This window comes from Anabrus simplex, chromosome 11 (assembly GCF_040414725.1).
Source record: "Anabrus simplex isolate iqAnaSimp1 chromosome 11, ASM4041472v1, whole genome shotgun sequence".
NCBI classification, from domain to species: Eukaryota; Metazoa; Arthropoda; class Insecta; order Orthoptera; family Tettigoniidae; genus Anabrus; species Anabrus simplex.
Window position 1 is genome coordinate 72656346 of NC_090275.1, and position 24210 is coordinate 72680555.

At 41.6% G+C, this 24210-nt stretch overlaps 1 protein-coding gene across 4 annotated transcripts in view; it reads right to left on the minus strand.

The window, feature by feature from the left end:
- Nucleotides 1-24210, minus strand: part of mnb (minibrain) — a 657539-nt gene that overhangs the window by 504844 nt on the left and 128485 nt on the right. For 3 of the 4 annotated variants that reach the window (XM_067155253.2, XM_067155251.2, XM_067155256.2), the window contains exon 2: nucleotides 19347-19553. The exons of the other annotated variant lie outside the window; for it this stretch is intronic. In XM_067155253.2, the coding sequence (XP_067011354.2) occupies nucleotides 19347-19553 (207 nt within the window). The remainder of the gene's footprint in view (nucleotides 1-19346; nucleotides 19554-24210) is intronic. 4 annotated transcript variants of the gene reach the window in all.

Consider the following 24210-nt stretch of genomic DNA (forward strand, 5'->3'; position numbering starts at 1 on the left):
AACAAATAGTTTCCGGAAGAAGACACATAAGTGATGAAGTAATGGATGAGGCTAAGAGAAGTTGATGCATGTAATGTACCGGAATCAAATCAGTTTATACAGTATCAGAGAGATTAACAGAGACGTGTCAGAGAAGAGAATTGCACTTGCGGCACCGTCAGTCACTTCACTTGTCTCAGGGCCAATAGTCTGCTCTATGCCCGTCACGTAGCTTAAACAACACTGCATATTTTATAGACTTGGGGTATCTAAATGAGATGTAGCATTAAACTTCACGCACTTCAAACTGTTCCACTCATCACAAGGAAGTCATCCTCATTACGATTATTTGAATTCTCTATTTTTCTTTATTTCGCCAAATTTCCTTGACGTACTGAATAATACTGGGTGGGTCGTAAGTCGCGTTAGCCCTTTGTTTCATAATAATGAACAACAATTTTAACAATGCGGGAAAGAGCTGAACGTATTAGTTCGAACTTGAACGTCTGTTTTTGATAGCGGTCGACACGAGTTCATATTATGTGGAATAGCGTTTGAATGCCGCAGTGTGGGTAGACTCTACACTAGAGACTCAATACTGGTATGACGATGGTGGACGTTATAATGGCTTCGAAGATAAGTTTGGAGTTCCGTCGCCCCCGAAAATGACATTACGACGATGACAAAAGCGTGTATTTGAAACAGGGAGCGTCAACCATCAAACGCGACGCGGGAGGTCCGTAACGAGACGGGAAACATCCGTCAACGTGCACATCTGTGTAGCACACGCCTCTTAAAAGCACTACGTAAAAGCTCGCTTGAACTCGGCACACCCCGAATTACAAGATTTAGGCCAAAATCCGTCTGTTAGCGAACTGAGTGGTGATGCCGATATGGACGATCGACGCGATCCCCATAACGCCATCTTCATAGATGAGTACGCAAAGTATAGAAGTTCAAGAAATAGCAACGTCATGTTCTGGGTCAAGGAGAATCCCCATTTCTTACAGGAACTGAAGAAGAATCCATCACATGTTATGATCTGCGCCGGCATGACTGTGGATCTCATGTTTTGGACCATATTTATTAATGGTCATGTTAAGAGGCAGATGCTACGACAATGGCTCTATCCGCAGCTCACTGAATCTGGACGAGCAGATACCATATCCTGCAATAAGACTGAGCAATTACGCCTTTTGCTATCAGTGTTAAAGAATGCCTCAATGAATTGTTACTAGACAGGTGAATTAGGTACAGATCGGAGGCAGAACGGGACCCCTGATCTGGCCACCAATGAGGCGTGACTTGTCCACTCCAGACAACGCTTGGCCGGGCTGAGTGGCTCAGATGGTTGAGGCGCTGGCTTTCTGACCCCAACTTGGCAAGTTCGATCCTGACTCAGTCCGGTGGTATTTGAAGGTGCTCAAATACGTCAGCCTCATGTCGATAGATTTACTGACACGTAAAAGAACTCCTGTGGGACAAAATTCCGGCACCTCGGCGTCTCCGAAAACCGTAAAAGAGTAGTTAGTGGGACGTAAGGCAATTATTATTATTATTATTATTATTATTATTATTATTATTATTATTATTATTATTATTATTATTATTATTATTAGGCCTACAACGCTTCTGGGTATTTCATTAAGAAAAAGGTCAGGCAACAACGCTACCGAAAATCAAACGAATTGCGGCTGCTGTGAGATAAGCGCTTTGATTTTCTTTCTTTCTTTTTTTGCTTTATGTCGCACCGACACCAAGTCTTACCGCGACGATGGGATAGGAAAGGCCTAGGAATTGGAAGGAAGCGGCCGTGGCCTTAATTAAGGCACAGCCCCAGCATTTGCCTGGTGTGAAAATGGGAAACCACAGAAAACCATCTTCAGGGCTGTCGACAGTGGGGCTCGAACCCACTATCTCCCGATTAATTGATACTGGCCGCACTTAAGCGATTGCAGCTTTCGAGCTCGGTCTTTGATCTATCAAGAAAGATTCCATCTATATATCTACAAAACCTCGCATATAACATGGCTTCATATTCAGTTGTATTACGATAATGGCCGTCCTCATACTAATATTTTGGACTGGACACATGATGGTGAATACACCTTATGGCATAAATAAAATGTTAATTTTGACTGTGTTTATAAAATAGTGTATCGTGACTTATGGCCTACACTGTATATTCATGACTGTTGCTTCCTTTTCTATTCCTGTTTTCTCCGAAAATCGTAAAAGTACTTAGTGGAGCGTAAAATCATAAACATTATTATTAAAACGTGATGTTCGCATTAGAACACTATGTTTTCGTTTTTTAGTGCTAAGCATAGTACACGTCTGTCAATAATTGTCAGTTCCAACTTCTTCACAAAAAATTCTAGCAGTCAACAGCCCACACACAAAAGAACTACAGGAAAACACTCAGCAAGTTCTATCGAACACCTCATAGGATGAAATTCTCAGTGTGTCCAGAAACCTGTTTCGTAGGAGCTAAGAATGTTTGAGAATTGAGAGACGTCACTTTGAACATCTCTTTTTGCGCTATGTAACTTTTCAGTCCCCGGTTTTTACCAGAAATAGCTTTCTACGACGATTATTTGACGCCGTGTAGCGCGCAGATACGGCGCGCATTTTAGCGGCCAGCGGACAAGCGTCAATGCTGCAACTTACCGCGTGGTTTGAGTGGTGCTACTGCATAACTTGATTCTAAAATGAAAATCCTGTATATTAATAACCAGAGCTCCCGTTTTGTATCATCAGCCCTCCCAGATAAAAGATCTTAAACCCTTCACTATGTGTACGCTTCACATATCGAACCCGAAACACGCTAACAACAAATACATACTGTAAATACAATGATCACAGGCAGTTCAACATACTATGTTCATATTGCTGATAATCACAATTGTATTAATATTTCTTTCAAAATACCAACAAAAGTAGGTTCAGATCTGCGCGGACATCCTGTATATCCACGTAAGGTCCTATCACGACGTCCTACAGCCATAATCCACAAGCAGGAGACAGATAAATGGAATGTTCTCAAACTGTTATACAAATCTGACGGCGTGCATTAACGAGTTCGCAAAGAAAACAACTCACACCGTGCGCGGCAGCGGAGGGCTCCTTTCTTGCGACCCGCTTCTTTTGAAAAGAACGAAGCAATCATCTCATTCAATCTCGAGCGAGGCTATTCAAATACGTAATGTACTAGAACAGAAGCGCTTCCTCTTGGTTATAATAACTAGCCTTTTCAGACACAACTTGTAGAGCCGGTTTGAAAAAAAACTCACAACACCTCGTCTTCTTTAACACGGTGGTGTCTATTAACAGAAAGGATGGCGAGAAAGGGAGGAGCCAATTTAGAAGAGCAGTAGTGGATCTCAGCTCTCGAGTACTGCGAACGAAATGTTAGCTTAATCAATCACGAAGAGTGGGCATATACGAGGCACGCACAAGAGAATCCATTCTGTTCTCAACAAGGTTCATGCTGATGGCACGTGTACTCCCCAATCTTTCCTCGCAACCGAACATGGCGCAGTCCGTTAGTCGTCGTCCTAAAATGGGATCGATCCCGGGAGACGCCACTGGTATTTGAATATGACAATAATAATAATAATAATAATAATAATAATAATAATAATAATAATAATAATAATAATAATAATAATAATAATAATAATAATAATAATAAAACTGAAAAGTTCTCAGATACTATGCGAAAATAATAATAAATTTGTACGGTCATCTTCTCAGACTGAACTCTAATATATTAATCAAACAAATCTTTGACTTCTTCTGTAACCGCAACTGGTTTAAAAGAAACTGAAAAAGACCTAGTAGAATTAAAAATTACAGAAAATTCACTATTCGATCGAACAGCTAAAGTAATAACTAAAGACGAAAATATAAGGTCCCAAGACAAATCTACATTAACAGCCAAACCTATTATTTCGGAAGACGAGAGGAAACGAAGATCAGAAAGAATGAAGAAATACTGGGCACTAAGAAAAGAACAACACACAGAGAAATGACTGATTCAACGTACCCCAAATAGGCTGAAATGAAAGAAGTAATAATAATAATAATAATAATAATAATAATAATAATAATAATAATAATAATAATAATAATAATAATCCTGAAATTCTTTTAACACATTTTTGGATGGATAACAACACACTCACAAGAAGAGTATTCAATGTAATAAATTCCCAAAATAGGAGAATAAACTGGCTCATGAGGACCTCAGTAAATAAACACACATTGATCGTGAAAACTGCAGCAGGACTGGTACAAAGTAGTCGGAAGAACAGAAGAGGCATCACAGTGAGTTCATGAAAAGTTTTTGGAAGAATAGGAAAGTGAAAGTCATCAAGCCAATGAACAAGTTCCAACGCTTCTATGAATGGGCATAACGAAACAAGAAAGAAACAGATTTTCAGCTTATTAGGTCGTGTCGAGGATAGGATGTAGTACATGTAGGAGAGATATTACGAGCAGAATAAAAATGGCCAACCAGATACTGGTGAGAACCGAATCCACAAATCTCCGATTTCAAGTTCGATGCTCTCCCGATCGCGCAATGGCCTCGGCCATTTGTCTGTTGGTAGGGATCTGAGCTACAGCTCTGGCCCTTAGGCCGGCACAGTTGTACAGTGCGCGCTAGTGCCCAGCTTCGGACCATTCCAATGAAATATTTAGCTTTCATGACCTCACTGTACTGGAAATAGACTTTAAGCGTATTAGGTCGTGTCGGGTACATAGTACATGCCAAAATATACACCACCAATGTGTGTTAAGTAAAGAACAAAAATGGCCAAGCAGACACTAGTGAGAACCGCACCCACAACCCTCGGAGTTCGCGTTCGATGATTTCCCGATTGGGCAACGGTAGCCACGGCCATACCTGATAGGGATCTAAGCTACAGCTCTGGACCTACGGCTAGCACAACTGTGGAGCGTGTGCTAGTCGCCCGCTGTGGAAAACAATAATAATAATAATAATAATAATAATAATAATAATAATAGTTTGACGCGCTAGGAACAACCCTTACAGTTTTCGGAGAAGCCGACGAGCCGGAAGTAAATCCCACAGTTCTTTTAAAATGCTCCGTGGTGTAGGGGGCTCAAAAAACGAACTGAAGAGCTGTCTAATACGAGACGCAGCGGACCCGATCAAGAAAGCCAAGCAATACGGCTTAAAATGCCGTTGCGGTGACCACGTGACACTCCAGTATATGCCAGGTCAGCAGTCGTCATGGCAGTCCAAGGCCCCGAAGGGTTGTCACGTCACGGATTTCTCTAAGTCACTTAACGTGCCCTTAAATCTACCACCACGAGGCTGGTGTATTTCGACACCTTCAAATATCACGGTACAAGACGTGCCAACATTCAAAAGTAAAAAATCAGGAGTTTTTGCGGCATATCTCGGCATGTTACGACACATCATTGATGACGTAACTTTGAAGAATATTTAATAGTTGTACTACTCAATTACGCCATTGGCTGAATGGCTAGATTTGAGGCCTTCGGGTCAGAGGGTCTGGGGTTCGATTCCCGGCCGGGCCGGGGATTTTAATCGCCTTTGATTAATTCTTCCGACCCGGGGACTGGGTGTTTTGTGTTTGTACCAACACATTCCTCTTCATATTAAGACAATACACTACACTACCAACCACCACAGAAATATTCAATAATGATTATCTCTCTCCATATAGGGTTGGCGTCAGGAAGGGCATCCGGCCATAAACAGGGCCAAATCCACATAAACGACACAGTTCGCGCCCTCGATCCCAGAGATGTGGGAAAAGCTGTAGAAAAAGAAGACTACATTATAATTTATCTTATTTATTTATCTTATTTATTTATTTATTTATTTATTTATTTATTTATTTATTTATTTATTTATTTATTTATAAATACTGAAATATTGCACGTATCTGAGCTTTAGAACACTTGACTCTTGATTGTAACTGCCTTAGGCCTCTTCATAAATTTCTGAACTACATTTTTGCTCAAAGCAATGGCCTTGTTGATTTTTCAGAATTCTTTTTCGGGAAACTGATGGAAATTGAGTTTTTGTACTCTTAAATATGCTAACAAATAGTTTCACAGTCGACATTGTTATGTGGAAATGATAAAATAAAAAGCATTATGTTAGAGATTCTGTAATATTTAAGAAGACCACCAGCTGATTGCATCCGCCAGGCCAGTGCCCACTGAACATCAATTCTCTCCAGCTACTTAAAGAACGAGGTAAAACCTGGGATTTAAACAATACAAAAATACTAAATATGTTCACAAAATCGGAAGATAAGTATCTGCGATCAGGAGAGAGAGAGAGAGAGAGGGGGGGGGGGAGGGAAGGACCAAAAATTGCTAATCTCCCGCCTAAATCGGGGGAGTTGGCACAGCTGCAGTACTGAGCCGGGATCGAACAAATCGACTGAATTCAGAAGGTCGCACTAAAAAGGACAGGTCTTACGGTGATAGTGGGTTCAAACCCAGTCCTGAGTCAAGCTGATGGCTTCGAGACCCAAATCGCGTAGCCAACTTGTTCTGTATGTATGTATGTATGTATGTATGTATGTATGTATGTATGTATGTATGTACATTCCTGTGGGCTGGGGCGATAGAATACAGCCACGTTATCCGCCGTCAGTCGTTAATCCGTTTTAAGAGGGATGGTTGCCTAGCTGTACTTCCCTTTAAATCATCATCACATGTACGTATGTATAAATACATCATACTAATAGTATTTGCTGTCGTCGTCGTCCATCGGCGTTTCATATACGACGAGCAGGAAGTAAGTCATGAGTCGTCGAAGTCTGTGCTACATACAGTTTGTTGGGTTTGTTGTGTCTGTCGTCTGGCCTGAAGCAGCCATAATACGGCAGGGTGCGAGAGAGGGAGAAGAGGGGGGGAAATGGGGTTACTTGGCGGCCAGGTTTGATCCCATCCTTAATCAGGGCGCAACCCCGTGGAGAGAAGAGAAGTGGAGAAGGCCGCGTGGGAAACACGTTCGTTCTCTGCTGTGTTGCGATCTCTCCTCTATTTCATTCTGCTTCAGTCCCTTCCTGTCCTTTTCCAACGCTTCTGCCTTTCACCTTTCGCATACGGAAAGCAGCTGCATGTATGAGTCCCACATTCGCATGACACTGCTGGTCATGGTTAATCATGCAGTACATGCTAAGAGACAGAAGAATATGTTTCCTCCAAGTCTCACTACATTTATTAAACACAATTACACAAAACAGTCCAAAGAGCGTCTTAAGTAATAACTAACTGTACTATCCGTCGTTGATAAGTTACTGAATAACTCACAACCATACGGTTAGCACGAGAGGCTAATTAGGTACCATTGGCAATTTAATTTCCTTATTTTTGTTATGTACACTTTTTAGGTAGAACTCTCCATGGCTAAGTGGTTAGCTGATGATGATGCTTGTTTTTTAAGGGGCCTAACATCGAAGGTCATCGGCCCCTATAAGTGGTTAGCGTGCTGGCCTTCGGTCACAGGGGTCCCGGGTCCGATTCCCGGAATTTTAACCATAATTGGTTAATTTCCCTGGTACGAGGACTGGGTGTATGTGGACGATTTGGTTTCTATTTCATCCTCATCACGACGCGCAGGTCGCCTGCGGGAGTCAAATCGAAAGACCTGCCCAGGCCTCACCGGACGCCACACGCCATTATTAGGTAGAACTAATATTTCCGAAGGTATTTTGATAGTTTGAGAAATACCGCCGTTATTCTTTCTCGCGCGGTAAAAACACCAGAGATCGGAAATTGTATTTACTATGAAGTGTTACTATGAAAAAGTGTTCTTCACATCGATTGCCTATATACTATCTACCTAGATATCTCACCACAGAAGCTCATACAGAACTACATTCCAGCTCTGATTCGCTCCATGTGGCCCAGTAGTACTTATACCTTCACGGATGGTTCAAAATTCGACGATTCGGTGGGATATGTATATTACTGCCAACAAACGGGAGAATGTGGTATCTTCAATCTACCGCCCGAAACATCTAGTTATAAAGCGGAAATTTTAGCTATATGTGCTGCACTTTGTTCTTGTCCAAACAAGCAATTCGATTCCGCTGTCATCATTACGGACTCCCAAAGTGTTATGAAAAAAATGACAATCTCCAGTGGAATCTCCAAACTTTAATGACATCGCGGAGCGTGCTTTCAACATTTACACTCAGATTGCTCCATCGCATTTCTTTGGGTCGAAGAACATAGTGGAATTTTCGGCAATGAAAAGGTTGACGAACTAGCCAAACGTGGTGCATCGGAAGGTCTACGTACAGCGCTGCAACTCCCAACTATTCGTCAACAAATTCGTCACAAGTGGTCTACGGAATGAGAAACATTTCAACTGCACAAAGGTAGAGGCTTATGCTCTCGTACAACCCAACATCCCTCCCCTAAGCCATGGTATTATAAGTTTCACGAGGTTTAACAGTTTCAGTAATCCGAATGAGGCTAAATCATGGATCATTCCCTTCACATCTACATCGCATAGGAGTTTTGGATTCACCGCGCTGTCGATGTCAGTATGCGGAGGATGGAGATCTCAACCATATTGTGTTTAAGTGTGGCCTTTATGATGCTTTTCGAAGCCGCTTTCTATCTGAACTATGTTATCTACAAGTGCCGTTCCCGACCATCACTGCATTGGTTTTGCAAGGTGAAAATAATTTAGTTCTCAATGCTGTGATGGATTTTGAGAACCGCGGATATAAGAATTTGACTTTGTGCTCATCGCATTGTTGCCAGTATTTTGTTTGTTCTCCCCCTCTTCTCCCGGAAGAGAGATTCAGTGTGGTTTTATTTAGCCTACTAGAAACATGTGGACAATTTGGTTTCTATTTCTTATGGTATGTACTTTGCGCTTACAATTTATATTTTTGTTGTGTGTGCTGTGAGTGTTCTTTGTACTTGGAGGATGACCAAATGTTGTCACACTAATTAATCCTATGGCAATACAGGCCTGAAGGGTCTTGGCCTACCAAGCGACCGCTGCTCAACCCGAAGCCCTGCAGATGACGAGGTGTCGAGTGGTCAACACGACGAATCCTCTAGGCCGTTATTCTTGGCTTTCTAGACCGGGGCCACTATCTCACCGTCAGATAGTTCCTCAATTCTAATCACGTAGGCTGAGTGGACCTCGAACTAGCGCTCAGATCCAGGTAAAAATCCCTGACCTGGCCGGGAGTCGAACCCAGAGCCTCCGGGTAAGAGGCCGACACACTACCCCTACGGGGCCGGCTAAATGTTGTCACAACAAAGCTCAATTAAGTACATAAAATTCAAATAATACTATGAAAAATTGTTCGAAGGAATTCTAGTAGTATAATAGGACAGTTCTGCCGCCGCCTCCGCCTCAGGGCTCCCAGGGGCCCCTCCGCCACCGCCTCACGGGAGGCCCTCCCAGAGGCCTCCTCCGCCTCCGCCTCCCGAGGGGCCTTCCCAGAGGCCTCCTCCGCCTCCCGCGGGAAATTTGAATTTGTAAACAAAGCCACGTGCTTTTTGACAGCTGTCATCGACAACAACGCATCGCTAACCTCACTGCTGCCATCTTGACGGGCCTAAACCTCAGTAGTACCAACTTAACCTCACAAGCGCGAGATTTGAATTTGTAAACAAATCCACGTGTTTTTGACAGCCACGTGCTTTTTGACAGACAAAAACGCATCGCTAACCTCAGTACTGCCATCTTGACGGGCCTAAACCTCAGTAGTACCAACTTAACCTAACTAGCGCGAGATTTGAATAGGTAAACAAATCCACGTGCTTTTTTGACAGCTGTCATCCGCCATCTTTAAACCACAGAGCACTAAAGGTAAACTCGTGTCCTCATCCCGAGGTGGTGCAGCTCTTTTCAGGCACACCCCCATTAGAGGTGAGCTGCATGTACCATTTCAACCATATACCAGCCCTCCTGCCATTCTTAAATTTCTGGCAGTACCGGGAATCGAACCCAGGCCCCCGAGGACGGCAGCTAATAACACTAACCGTTACGCTACAGAGGCGGACTACCACAGAGCACTGTGCTGCCCTCTTTATCGCAGTAGCTGCAAATTCGTCACCTGTCATCCGCAGTGCTGCCATCTTAACGGGCCTAAACCTTAGTGCTACCAACTTAACCTCACTAGCGCGAGATAAACAAATCCACGTGCTTTTTTGACAGCTGTCATCCGCCATTTGTAATCTATAGAGCACAGTGCTGCCCTCTTTAGCTACTTACCTTTGAAATGTATTGGCGGATAATTTGAAAAATGCTTTTTGAGAGCAGCCATCTTTAATCTAGAGAGCACCGTGCTGCCCTCTTTAGCTAGATACCTTTGAAATGTGGTGGCAGGCAATTCCACATGACAGCAGCCATCTTTAATCAAGAGAGCACCGTGCTGCCCTCTATGTGGTGGCGGCAATTTGTTTCCAAACAAGAGCATGTAGAATTTTTCAAACTCACGCGCTTTGACAGCTGTCATCCGCCATCTTTAATGAACAGAGCACAGTGCTGCCCTCTTTAGCTAGATACCTTTGAAATGTGGTGGGAAATGAGAACTGTATGTCTTTTTACTAGACAAGATCAGATCATAATATGGACAATCAGAAAACTTAAGTTAATGCCAGGTACGGTACAATTTTGGCGAATTTACCAGAAAAACTTTAAAGGGTTATTTTTATTTTATATCATCCATTGCACTGATGAGCCAATGAAAGGTATATTGCCACTTTGGCTAAATTAATCAAGAAAAACGGTACCGCATCGGGGCTTGAAAGAACAGAAATTGACCGCAAAAGGACGGATAGGAACAATAAAAATCTGCATAGCCGTCAGAAGTGAACGGCAACGGTGAGATTTATCCGAAAGTTTCCCTTTTTTCTATATTCACTCGAATATTTAGATTTTTGTTGACAGAGCTACACATAAGAATAAGTGTAAATCGTTTTTATTTATTCTGAATTTTGAATCCGTGATCATTTCCCCTTTTAAACTGTATATAAATTATGTTAATCACTCAATTCAGAGTATTTTTCTGTTAACTTTTTTAAACAACATCTATGCTCCATGTCTAAAGCTCATCATCATCATTGGTTTACAGTCCTACGACTGATCAGTTGCCATAAAACATTTCCAGATTATCCGTCACTTGTCACTTCCTTCTTTGAAACACAATTCTGTGCCTGGATGCCAATTAGAATTTGTTTAAGGTATTATTTCTAGGTCTTCCTCGTGTATGTTTTCCTTCAATGAAGCCTTCTGCCACAGTTGTCATTAAATTGGAATGGCGCATTGTGTAATCCCACCATGCAAGCACACGGTTACGGATCGTACGAAGGATTGATCTCAGTTGGTTCACAGCGTCTGGCATTTAGTCCATTCATTCATTCAACAGGTTCTAGAAAATGTTCGTGTGTTCTATGATATAACATTGTAAGCATAGGGGATTCCGTGTTCCCTGAAGGAGTTAAGTTTGTAGGAATTACACAATTGTAGTACGCCGCTGAACAACGCTGTATGGCACATTTTTTGTTAACTTGAGTTTTCAATGGAAAATCGATGTATGGCAGGCCTTACACATGGAAAAGTCACTGGAAGGCCAAATATCCATCTGTTCGTGGGAGTAATAGATATCTGAACCACTTCAGTAGAATAATGCTGTATTGCAAACAAGATGGCGGCCGCTGGAGATATATATGTTTCACCAAGCACCATAAAACGACTTATAAGTCAAGGAAACGAAACATTAACAAGTCTCAGCGCAATGGTATGAAACGGAAGAAGTTAAATTAACATGTCTCAGTGCAATGGTGTGAAACGGAAGAAGTTAAGGGACTCCGGAATGTCATACAAAAGACGAAGAGGCGAAGAGGTGGCTGGAAAGACACCTCCATAAAAGGTGAGTCGAACAACGCTGTATGTGTACTGCAGTACATAACATTTCCTGCCTCCAGATTGTCATATCAATTTATGTTCCTAGAAATTAATGTATGTCCTATTTTTATGTGACCGAGCTCGATAGCTGCAGTATCTTAAGTGCAGCCAGTATCCAGTAATCGGGAGATAGTGGCTTCGAACCCTACTGTCGGCAGCCCTGAAATGGTTTTCTGTGGTTTCCCATTTTCACACCAGGCAAATGCCGGGGCTGTACCTTAATTAAGGCCACGGCCGCTTCCTTCCCGTTCCTAGGCCTTTCCTGTCCCATCGTCGCCATAAGACCTATCTGTGTCGGTGCGACGTAAAATAAATAGCAAAAATATATATATGTGATAATGAATGTAGGTACATTGTGAAAGATTGATTACAACTTTTACACGTTAGCTGCCACGCTATATTTGACGACCTCACATTTAAATACCATTTTGAATGAAAGAGGATTTCTTCTCATTTCCTATTTTATTGTGCATATGTACTGGTAATAAACCATAGACGAGGCAAAAATATTAATATTCAGGGACTGAAGGCGGCGCGACGGGCAACAGACCTTGATTTCCACGGCACGGAACGTCTAGCGAGAACACTTCCATTTGAAATACACAGCGGCTATCTTGACCAAGCACTGCTCTGCACATGTAATACGAATTGGTCCTTACCTGCCAAATGATTTACCAGTTTGCAACATTGAAAAAAAAAAAGTAGTGTGTATCGAAATATGTTAAAACTGTTATATTCGTTTTGAAGTGATATGCTTGTAAAATTTGGTTTTGATTAAGGAGTGTGTGCTAACACAAGGAATTGCAGTACTTACATGAACATAACCTTAAAGTGTTACATCTATTGTGTTATTTTTGAGCCTTTTGTTCTTTTTTTTAATGTTTATAAGATTAGAAATCCATGTCTTATTAGTAAGTTCATCAAGAAATAACATACATCATTGTTCGACCGATATTCCTTTAAAACTACTTTTATTTTGAAGCGTTCAGTTATAGACAGCTGATTAAGAGTTAATATGTATTGTGATGATGTAACGTGCTTGTTTTCTTGATATGAGAACTAAATTATTATTTATTGTTATTATTTTACGTTTATTGCCTCTACTGTAAAAAATGGAAAATGTGCCATACAGCATTGTTCAGCGGCGTACTTCAATTGGTCACTAAAAGTGCTGTTTTGATTAGCATGGTAAGATGCTGTAGTTGACATATGCTCACTTTGGTGTGCCAATTAAGGCATGCTGCTTATAGCCGACAATGCAGAGAGTCTGCATCCATCCTGCCGAAAGTGGTGGAGGTATGTGAAAACTTGGACTTGGCCTCAGCACAAAGAAGACAAAATATATGACTGTCTGTACGGGCCCTGTCGTAGATCCCGGTCTATGGGTGAGCGGTGTGCCGATATACTGTAGAAGGTCAAGAAGATCGTGTACCAAGGCAGCGTCGTCTGCTAGCACTGGGACCATTCTCGACAAGTGCCGCATTGAGATGGCCAAGAGTGCCTTTACAAGCCTCCGTCAAATGTTCTGCAACAGAGAGCTGTCACTGCAGCTGCAGAATCGCACGGCACTACTGTACGTGTTCTCCATCGTGTTTTATGAAATCGAATCCTGACTACAGCTACCATGAAAATACTCGAAGCATTCGAAATTTGGGTCTACCGCCGCACGCTTCGCGTCGGCTTGGCGAACAGAATATGAAATGACCATGCTGTAAACCCAAAAAAAGTGTAGATCGATAAGCTCTTCTACCATGGTCACATCATGAGGCACCGGAAAACCTACAGCCTCCTGTAAATCATAATAAAAATAAAGATCGAAGGGAAGAGAGATTATGGCAGACCCCTAAAGTCCCCGCTGGAGAATCTGAGTCAGTTATTCGGACAAAAGATCATTTCGCTATTCCGCGAGGCCACCAACAATACTATGATGGCCAGAATGATCGCAAACGTCCTATGACGGACACGACAAAAGAAGAAGAAAAATATAATTTGTGGTACGCCTCCTCAGCGATTATCAAATGTTATGTCCTAACGTTCGATGAGTGAGAGAACTTGAGCATCTCAGTCAAAGTATACGGCGACTGAAAAGAACGCTACAGTCCTAAACCACCTTGCCTTGACTAGCAGCATACTGGAAGGTAGTGAACTGTGAAGATGATCTTTTCAAGTGTTAACAGCTGAGAACACATGAAGCATTCCTTGCAGCAGCAGAGAAGTATTTTGGAACGGAGAGAAAAGAGAAGAGGAGAGTCGAGACGGCCTTGTTAAACTAGCCTACTGTAGAGTGGAGGACACCCAGCAGCAGTAGCAGGCAGGTTTGGCGCGATCAATAACATGCAGCCTGCCCCTGCGAGCCCCGCAACCCCTCCGACCAGCCCTAGCCAGTCGGCCGCCCGCCCAGCCTACAAGCAGAGCAGACATAACACAACACACACCCAGCAGCCGTAATGCCACAGTACCAATCCGAACCTCGGTCAGTCTCACTAACCCTTCCATTTCCTCAAGCAAAGATACCAACCTTCAGAATAGTGGTTGTCAATAGTATGGATCTGAGAAAGGCTGTTGCAGGACTGACATCTTGGGCAAACGACAATATGAAATTTCAAGTAATATCAATACGTTTCTTGCCGAGACAACGTCTCTAAAATCAGGTAAGATAATTTCGAACCCAAGTGGAATGAAATATGTGCTTACATTCCGGCTAACAGCTCTGGAACTAAAGATCCGATGCGAATGGTTAAGGTATCGTTTGAGTGGAAGTGGGGAATTTCAGAGAAATATATCTGACATTCATTCGGTGAGCCTGAGTTAAATACACAAAGGGAGATGGACCTTATACAAGTTATACTGCCGTACATACCATACCAATAACTCAGATACGAAAATACAAAACAAATGAAGACGATTATGATGCCTAAAGATAGAACATTTGACTCTTTACACCCGCATAACGAAATAGTCCGAATACCAAAAGAATAACACGGCACAGATGTTCAAGTATGTGCTTATCAATGGAGGTACTATACACCATAATAATCAAAAATCCTCTAAAATCATAAATTGAAATCCACTGAGAATATAGGCGATTAAAAAGGAAACAATTTCAGTCAGACACATCACTGCATCTCGTTAAATAGTCAACACATCTTTATTTTTTATTTTTTTACAAGTTGCTTTACGTCGCACCGACACAGATGCGTCTTATGGCGACGTTGTAATAAAGGGGTAGTAGTGGGAAGGAAGCGGCCGTGGCCTTAATTGAGGAACAGCCCCAACATTTGACTAGTGTGAAAATGGGAAACCACGGAAAACCATCTTCAGAGCTGCCGACAGTGGGGTTCGAACCCACTATCTCCCGAATGCCAGGTCACAGCTGCGCACCCCTAGCCGCACGGCCAACTCGCTCGATACACATCTTTCTATAGGAAGGCTAGTTTCCATTGTTTTTCTTTTTTGCAAGGGTGTAACGTCGCACTTTCAGCTGAGATGGATAGGAAAGAGCTGGGACTGGGCAGGAAGCAGCCGTGGCTTCCTTTAATTAAGCTACATTCCTAACATTTGCCTGATGTGAAAAAGGTAACCACGAAATATCATATTCAGGGCTACCGCCGGTGGCATTCTAACGCACTATCTCTCTCCTCCGTTGTGGAGTCAGGGAACAGTTATAGGAACGAAATGGTACCCGATTTTCAGACGCTTGATATTAAATTACAATCTTGCGTGATTAAGAACTAGAGTTACGCTTTTACAGAAATTATGAGATTAAGAATTTTCTCGTTCGTTATTACAGTCTAATCAGAAAAATGTACACGCTGAAGCGAGTCGCAAGTTTCTTGCTATTCTCACGTCTAAAATTTCAATACGACTTGCTAACGCGAGTTAATGCTAAGGTATTAAGTGTGCAAAGAAGTACGGAAACCACGTGGATCCTGAAAGAGAAAATGGTTCTTTCTTTCGCAGAAATAAAAAAATAATTAAGACATACTGTTTAAATTTTAAAATGGGAACTAGTAAACAAGATATACACAATACAAAACACAAAAGTAGTAATAAAACAAGTACAATAAGGAATACAAAGAAACATTTAACAAAATATATCATAAAGAAATCAGTAGCAACAAAATAATACTCTGTAAATCGAAAGTGTGTAGATAGTACTACGTCTCTTTGATCCATTTTATGTACTCATACCGAAAAAGAAGAACTGAAAATAACGATTATCTTTTACGATAAATCAAGGCATGAATAAATGTACTGGCTACGATACGGAGAGCTATGTAATATCAACATACGCACGATAGGCGTCAGCTCAAAATTTTAACTCGCAATTTATGGCCAATCAACAGCAAAATGATGCAATGTCACAAATCGCAGGTCCGAAAAGAAACTAACGGATACTTCTACATACCAAACCGAGTGATATAACTCTCAGGAGAAATCGTGGGGATATTAAACTTTTCTTTCCCAATAATATATTCTTTTAAAGTTAAAGGTATAACGATAGGTGGAAGCAGGTGTTCAATGGAACCAAATTAACCTGAGTGGCTGTAAGTTTCGTTAGAAACAACCCGGTTAGGTCTTTAACGCAAAATATATGACAAGCGATCGGCTCTCTCTTATTTCCTGTTTATCTGCTAAGAATCTAACTCTGTGGATCAAACGGATCATGATCTCAAGTTCACGACTTCAATCACGGCCGAGGTTGCGGAATTTTGACGGGCGGGCAAAAACCTTAGCACTCCGTATCTGTTGGCATGTTAAAGGCAAAACTCTGCGTCCACTAGACGAAACTGACTCCGTTTCAGAAAGCAGCCAGTCGAGTTTCACTTTCCTACTAGGTGGCAGCGCAATTGGAACGTCGAACTTGGCTTGCAGGCCACCTATAGTTCATTCCATGTTAAGAAAACAGTATTGCTCTTATGGACCATCAAAGAGTGAACACACCCCCTCTGAGAAACCCATAATTCCTCGTGATATTATACTGTACTTTGTAATGTATCATGAAAGATAGACAAAAACCATGATGCATTTTTGACCGTGAGTTATTAAAATAACTACATAACATTTTCTTTTTCATAAATACAACTGTTTTTTTTCTTTACGTCGCACCGACACAGACAGGTTTTATGGCGATGATGGGACAGGGAAGGGCTAGGAGTGGGAAGGAAGCGGCCGTGGCCTTAATTAAGGTACAGCCCCAGCATTTGCCTGGCGTGAAAATGGGAAACCAAAAGAAAACCATTTTCAGGGCTGCCGACAGTGGGGTTCGAACCTACTATCTCCTGAATACTGGATACTGGCCGCACTTAAGCGACTGCAGCTATCGAGCTCGGTAAATACATTTGTAGGGAGGAAGCACAATTTCGCGAACAGTCATCGCTTCGTTGCCTTCATTTTCCTTCTTCTGTGTTGCTCTGGTACAAGCCTCCTGCAGTTCTTCATTCTGTGAACCGCCGGCAGCTCACTTCTGTAATGAAGACATCTACAGTATTTATTTGTTGCGTGTGTGTTTTTAGGCTTTAACTCAGTGTGTAATTGTCTTGTGTTGAGTGAGTTAAGCGATACGCCTACGTGTGTGATTTCTTTCTTTAACATTAATACTGTGGAGTCATCTACAGTATTTATTTGTTGCGTTGGTTTTCTAGCCTTTATTGCCTGGAGAAATGCATTAAATGCAATTAAACGCATCCCCCACCCCTCGATCCCATAAACATTATTTGCCTATCTTCTCCCCCGATTTGTTTTACACTTCAATGCTAAAGTTTTTTTATGTGCCGTAGTTTACCTCTGATTCTGTATAAACCAAAAATAGCCCCTGTAAACCCCCGTCCCCTTTAGTTCATAATAATAATTTGTAGCTTAGTTTCTTCCTCTTTTTGTCTTTAACTTAAATACTGAATTTCACAAATTTATGTGCCGCCGTTTTCCCGTGATGGTGTTGAGCAGAGCCGTTCGATATGGCAACCCTGCTGTCATAAGAGCAATACTGTTTCCTTAACACTGAATAAGCTGTAAACGGCATCACTTTTGAAGATCCTCAACTCGACTGCCGAAGCCATATTATTATTATTATTATTATTATTATTATTATTATTATTATTATTAAGTGTATGTTGTTTTTATCGAATTTCCTTTGACAAATAAACAGGCTAAGAACGTAAGATATGGGGATAAAGATGGTAAAACTTCCATTGGGTGAATCAAAAGATTACCCACATAGGGGTCGAAATACATCACCTTTCTAACAAGAACGTATCGTCTAGGACAAAACTGTGTCAGGGTAAGCGAGGGAATGTCAGGAACAATTCAATGGAGGTAAACATATGGTGTAATGGGGCACTGCTATCATTTTAAAGATTGTCAGCTCTGAATCTTTTAGACATTTATTTTGAAAAATAAAATGAACTGTCCATTAATTCGTTTCTGACATTCCCAGACTTACCCTGAGGCAGGGTTCCGTCTTAGAGCACTTTCCGGCTGCGGCCGTGCCCTCTTTATAAGCTCTGCATATTCCATGCCCACTCTTATCAAACATTTTTTTCTCAGGAACATGTTTTAACAAATTGGAAGTGAAAGAGTGTCAAAAATCAAAATAGTACAGTAATTTTAACAAAAAACAATGTAAACTGAAATGCATAAAAATAACAATTCTGTAAATATTGAATTTTCACGACCGCATTGTAATCGAAACAGCTGGCCATTTTTGTTCTGTACTTAACATCTCTTCAACACGTACTATCTGTACGTAACACGACCTAATACGTTGAAAATCTGTTTCGATAACAATTCTGTACGTTAAAAAGTATCAATTTCAAGCTCTTCCTTTAAACCAAAGTGTTGGCCTTCAGGGAAGTTTATTTAAACAGGTAACTAAATTAAGTAATTAATTAGTTAGTTACTTCTACTAGTAATTCACCCAAAACTGTAATGTTTATAAATAACACTTTGCCTTCAAGAATTGAACCTGTGCTTCAGTATACTGACACTGAGATAAAACTGGAAGAGATGTGTTGGGAGAACGGATAGGAGGACAAACCCAACAGTGTGACCCCAATGGGAAAAATACATCTCATTCACAAATTTTACAGTAATGCCGTATGTATATTAATTAATCAGGCTACACATATGCCTTTTCTTTTTCCTTTTAGTAAGTTGTCAGTGCCACCTTGTAAATATTTCACAACCTCAGTTTGGGAAACACTGTCCAAAACCATACGTTCCAATTTTGAAGTAGTTGTATATCGACCCTTCGATGGGCTACTTCACTTTTTGTGCAATCTTTTGAATCGCCCTCTGCAATTTTTGAGTTATAATTCAAATCGAGTGAGCTTTCGAATCCCCACCCTACAACTTCCTTCAGTGTTTACCTGCAGGAAACTATTTTGAACAACAACAACAACAAAAAACATACCTTGCATACTCATCCCATCCGCGAGGCGACGAAAATCCGCGGAGGAGAGGGGTAGAAGCTGGAACCCCAATGGGGTAGGCCCATGATAATGAGCCTGCTCCGCATTCGGGAGATCGGCTACCATCCTCAGTGAGGCTTTCCCGTGGTTTTCCTCACCCATTCCAGGCACCTTGAAGTGATTGGCCGTCTCTTGACGAACGCCCCTCCCTATAGATAAGAAGCGAAATTAACTCTCAAATTGGTAAATAAATAGAACAAAACAAACAAAATAAGATAAAACTAAACATAAGAAAACGAAAAAATAATGCATAACCAAACAAATGCCGAAAAATCACGGTCCTTGGAGACATTCTTGTCGTGATGGAAAGCAGTAGCAGCAAATAAACCAAAATGCACGCTGCGAGTACGTAGTGAATATGTAGTAGAATAAACGTATCGTGAAAAAGACATCTTACGAGTGTCCAGATACTACAGTGAACCGTTTAACAGGTTAAAATAACATAACGGAAAACAAGAATAACCACTGGCTACAACTATAATTCTGTACCAGTACGATCTCAGTCCTGATCGAAAAAGAAAAAAATGTTCGTCGATTGGGAAGATATTGTACGACTATTACCAATTTCTCAAGGACATTACACATACGAAAGTGGTCACAGCGAAACGTAAGCAATCAAAATCCGAGAAGAACTAGGATTGATTGAAGCACAGCGATCCATACAGAAGAAAACTGCCAACTCTTCTCGAATTCAATGGTTTCCATGATTAAGGCCACGACCGCTACCTTCCCAATCCTAGTCGTTTCCATCCCTGCGTCGCTGAAAAACCTTCCGTGTATTAGTGCGACGTTAAATTGCTAGCAAAAATAACGTTAATGATCGAATTTAACTTCTCTGGAAAGTTTATTTCAACGAATGACTGGACTGACTGTTGCGCAGTGAAAAAATAAACCAACTGAACCATGAACTGGATCTCATATTTTGTATTATGGCAATCACGATGTTACTAAATATTGTTTAAAATGATGAAATATTTAAAATTAAAGTACAGCAGTGTAACTTACTAAATAGGCCCTTTATTTTAACATTGTTCGTTTAACCAGCCATTTCGTTATTCCATCACGCGTCCGGTTCCCAGCCAGGCGTCCACTGTACATCATTGCAACTGGTCCATGCGGCAACGGGTATCGGTGCGAAAAAAGCAAGACAATATTTTCTGCAAAGGCAAGTTACTATTTCAGCACATTACCTTGAAGGCTGCTCGTGTCGTCTACTCTTCTGGAAAATTTATTGTTTTTTATACTACTACTCCCTCTTCCCCCTTCCTCCACGGATATGTAATGCAACTGCACGGTCGATGCCTCACTGTGGTTTGAGTGTCACATTCCCTGAAGTCAGTCAGACAGTCGCTCGCTCTTTGACAAGCGTTGAAACAACAAAAGCATGTCTCCATCACACACAAGGCTGCCATCGATACCCCTCAAGGGTGGCCAATATAAGCTTTCTCGAAACGCACACAGCTACTGTTCAACAATAGTGGCTCCCATATCCCAGCAATGCCCTGTGAAAAAGACCCTTGGAAAACTGTAAATAAAATTATGTCATCTAAAATCATATACACAAATGTTTTGTAAAAAGTGGTCATTTTCATGTCCAAGTAAACAAAATGTATTGAATATTTAACCTTTACGACCAGATTCCTGCCAACAGAAGAAGATGACCAAGGCCACCGTAGTTCAATCGGGAGAGCATCCGATGCGAAATCGCAAGATTATGGTTCCGACAGGCCACCTCTGGTTCTGTACTTGAAATCTTTTCGGCATGTACTGGTATCATTTTTACTCGACACGACCTAATATCTTAAAATCTATTTCAAGCAAAAATTATGTACTGTTCGGATCGTTCGTCAATAACAATTTGAGTTCATCTTGGCTCGTATTTAAAATGTTTACACAAGCAACGAAATATACAGGGTGAAGCGTAATTCGCGCACTCGGGCGTCGCAGCGCGACTCCTCACATGCCAGCAAAAAAAAAAAAAAAAGTCTCTTACAAAATTTCGTCTTGCGAGTATACCCGGTAGAAAACGGACGTTGAAGAGTAGCAATCTGGCAACACTGTAACCATATGTAGGGTAACTACCGCTGTCAGCACGTTCTCGTCGTGCTGTACAGTTGATGCAGTGGGTAGAGTTTTTGGTTGGCATGCAGGAGGTCGATGGTTCGATCCTGGGTTGAGGCGCATTTTTTATTTGCTAATTTCCATCTGACATTACCTACTGTAATACAGTAAGACACCGTTTCTGAGGTGACATGTATCGTACATTTACAACATTTTGTAACGCTTAAACAACAAATACCTGGTTAGACTAATAAGAAATAGACAGCTGAAACAAACAGGTTTCACATCCAATAGATGAAGTGGTGCGAATAAATTCACCCTCACGACGTGGAAAGGGCGCCTTTCAAAGCTGACCAATGAAAACGATTGTTCGTCCATTTCTAGGATCGTAGTATGTAAGTGCAAATGGTTTCTAGAGGACCCACTGCAATCGCTGTTGACGATTAAGATGCCAGATACCATACCACGTGTACTACATTTACGAAAGAAAAAACATACGCCTGAACCCAGGATCGACCACTCGACCTCCTGCATGGTAAACCAAAACTCTATCCACTGCACCAACTGTACAGTACGACTAACTCCTGTTGACAGATGTAGTTACCATACATGTGGTTACAGTGTTGCCAGATTGCTACTCTTCAACGTCGTTTTTCTGTCGGATATACTCGCAAGACGAAATTTTGTAAGAGACATTTTTTTATTGCTGGCATGTGAGGAGTCGCGCTGCGACGCCCGAGTGCGCGAATTACGCTTCACTCTGTATAAGCATTCTTTATTCAGGTTCTACCGACTGCGCAAAATAAAAACTGGCCCGGAAAATATTTAAAAGTGACGCGGAACTGACCCTGCTTAATGAACAGCAGAACTGTCCATCACAGAAAAGGCTGAAAACTGTGATTTCGGTGCACCAATCGATTACTATCACACCTCCCGCATACCCTCTCCCGAGTACGTCACTGTGTCATTTCCTGGTTGAATGAATGACAGGGGAAGACGTGTTTACTTGAATGAAACACAAAATGGTGCTCACGATAAGACAGTGTATGTCCATTGTCGAGTGTAATGAGAAGCACGATTCGAAGTGTTTTGGCAAAACATTCATCAAGATGGAGCAACAGCAAACACCGCTTTACAGCCTTGTCACGAGTGCATGAGGTGTTCGGTGAGGAGAGGACAATCAGCAGAGGCAGTGCTATCATCAACTGGCCACCTCGATCGCCTGATCTCTCTACCTGTGATTTCCTACCTGTGGGGCAAATTGAAGGGTCAGCTGTACTCCAATAATCCTCACACACTGGAAGAGCTAAAGCAGAACATTTAAACGCTATTTCTGCTATACCTCAGGCAGAGCTGCTACGCGTGTCTCATAGTTTGATAAAACAAGTACAACGCTGCATCGACGTCAACGGTGGCCATTTCAAGCATCTTCTGTGATGTTCATTAACAGGAGTCTATCCCGCGTCTATCCTATTGTAAATATTTTTTGAGACAGTTTTATTTTTCGAACCCTCTAGATAACTTACAAACGAGATATTTAGCTCATCAGTAGTTGTCTTAAACTGAACTGTCGATCAACACAGTAAGTCTAAAATTATATTTAGTTCTTGTAAATATCTTCTATCTAGCTTAAAATATTTCGAGTGGGGCTACAAATACAAACCCGTTTTAAATATTCTATTTTTACAGCTACGTACTTGTGAAGAGCCTTCTCAGTAGGTGTAAGGATGAGGTGTGGTGGTGGTGATTGTTTTAAGAGGAAGTACAACTAGGCAACCATCCTCTATATAACACTAATCAGAGGGAAAATATGGAAGGGGTCCGACACTTCGAAAAATGAAGATATCGGCCAAAGGAAGACAAGGGCCACGAAGGGCGTGAGAATGAAAGACTCCCTAGCCCTCGCAAACCTAATAGCGTCGGGGTCGGAAAAGAACAAGAGTTGACCAAGAGAGGTCGGATAGGATAGATAAAAGTGAGGAGCCTGGCACAAGTAAGTGGAAGCAATGCCAGGACTCAGCTGAGGGCCCCGTGGTCGCCAACCCACGCTCAAAAGTTCAGAGCCCCTGAGGCCCCTTTTAGTCGCCTCTTACGACTGGCAGGGGATACCGTGGGTGTTATTCTACCGCCCACAGGGAAGAGTGTCTATGGCAGGCGAACTAATGACAGGACAAGGAGGGTTGATGTTTTTAAACGGAATAAAATAATAACTATTGTATGACTTGAGAATTGAGAAATTGGGCAAGGTGAGCTGTATGTACATTCAGTCTGTTAACTGTTGATAAAATACGTGTAGCGCCATCTATCTGATATCCACCTCCGTAGTGTAACAGTTAGCGATATTAGCTGCCATCCTCGGAGGCCTGGATGCGATTCCTGGTAAACAAAAAATTCAGGAAGGCTGGGGTGAGCCTGAATAGAACTGCATCACCTCCAGAAATACGACGAAAAGGATATTTACATTTAGGCTACATCAATCTCACGCAAGTGTCTCATATTTAAGCAATCTTAATTGCCAATCAACTGTGCCAGGACCCAATTCACATCCTCAAGCATAACCTAACAAACAAAACTATACGCAAACGATCAAATGTAGATAAAAGTTGTCCCTGTTGCAGTTCTGTTGGCTAATGCGATGTGAATAATAGAAATGGTACAGATTCTTTTTTTACAGCGCAGTACAAATAAAGAGTTGTGAATTTCTTTCACAAGCGCGCGGCACACTGTACTTCTTTCATTAGGAAT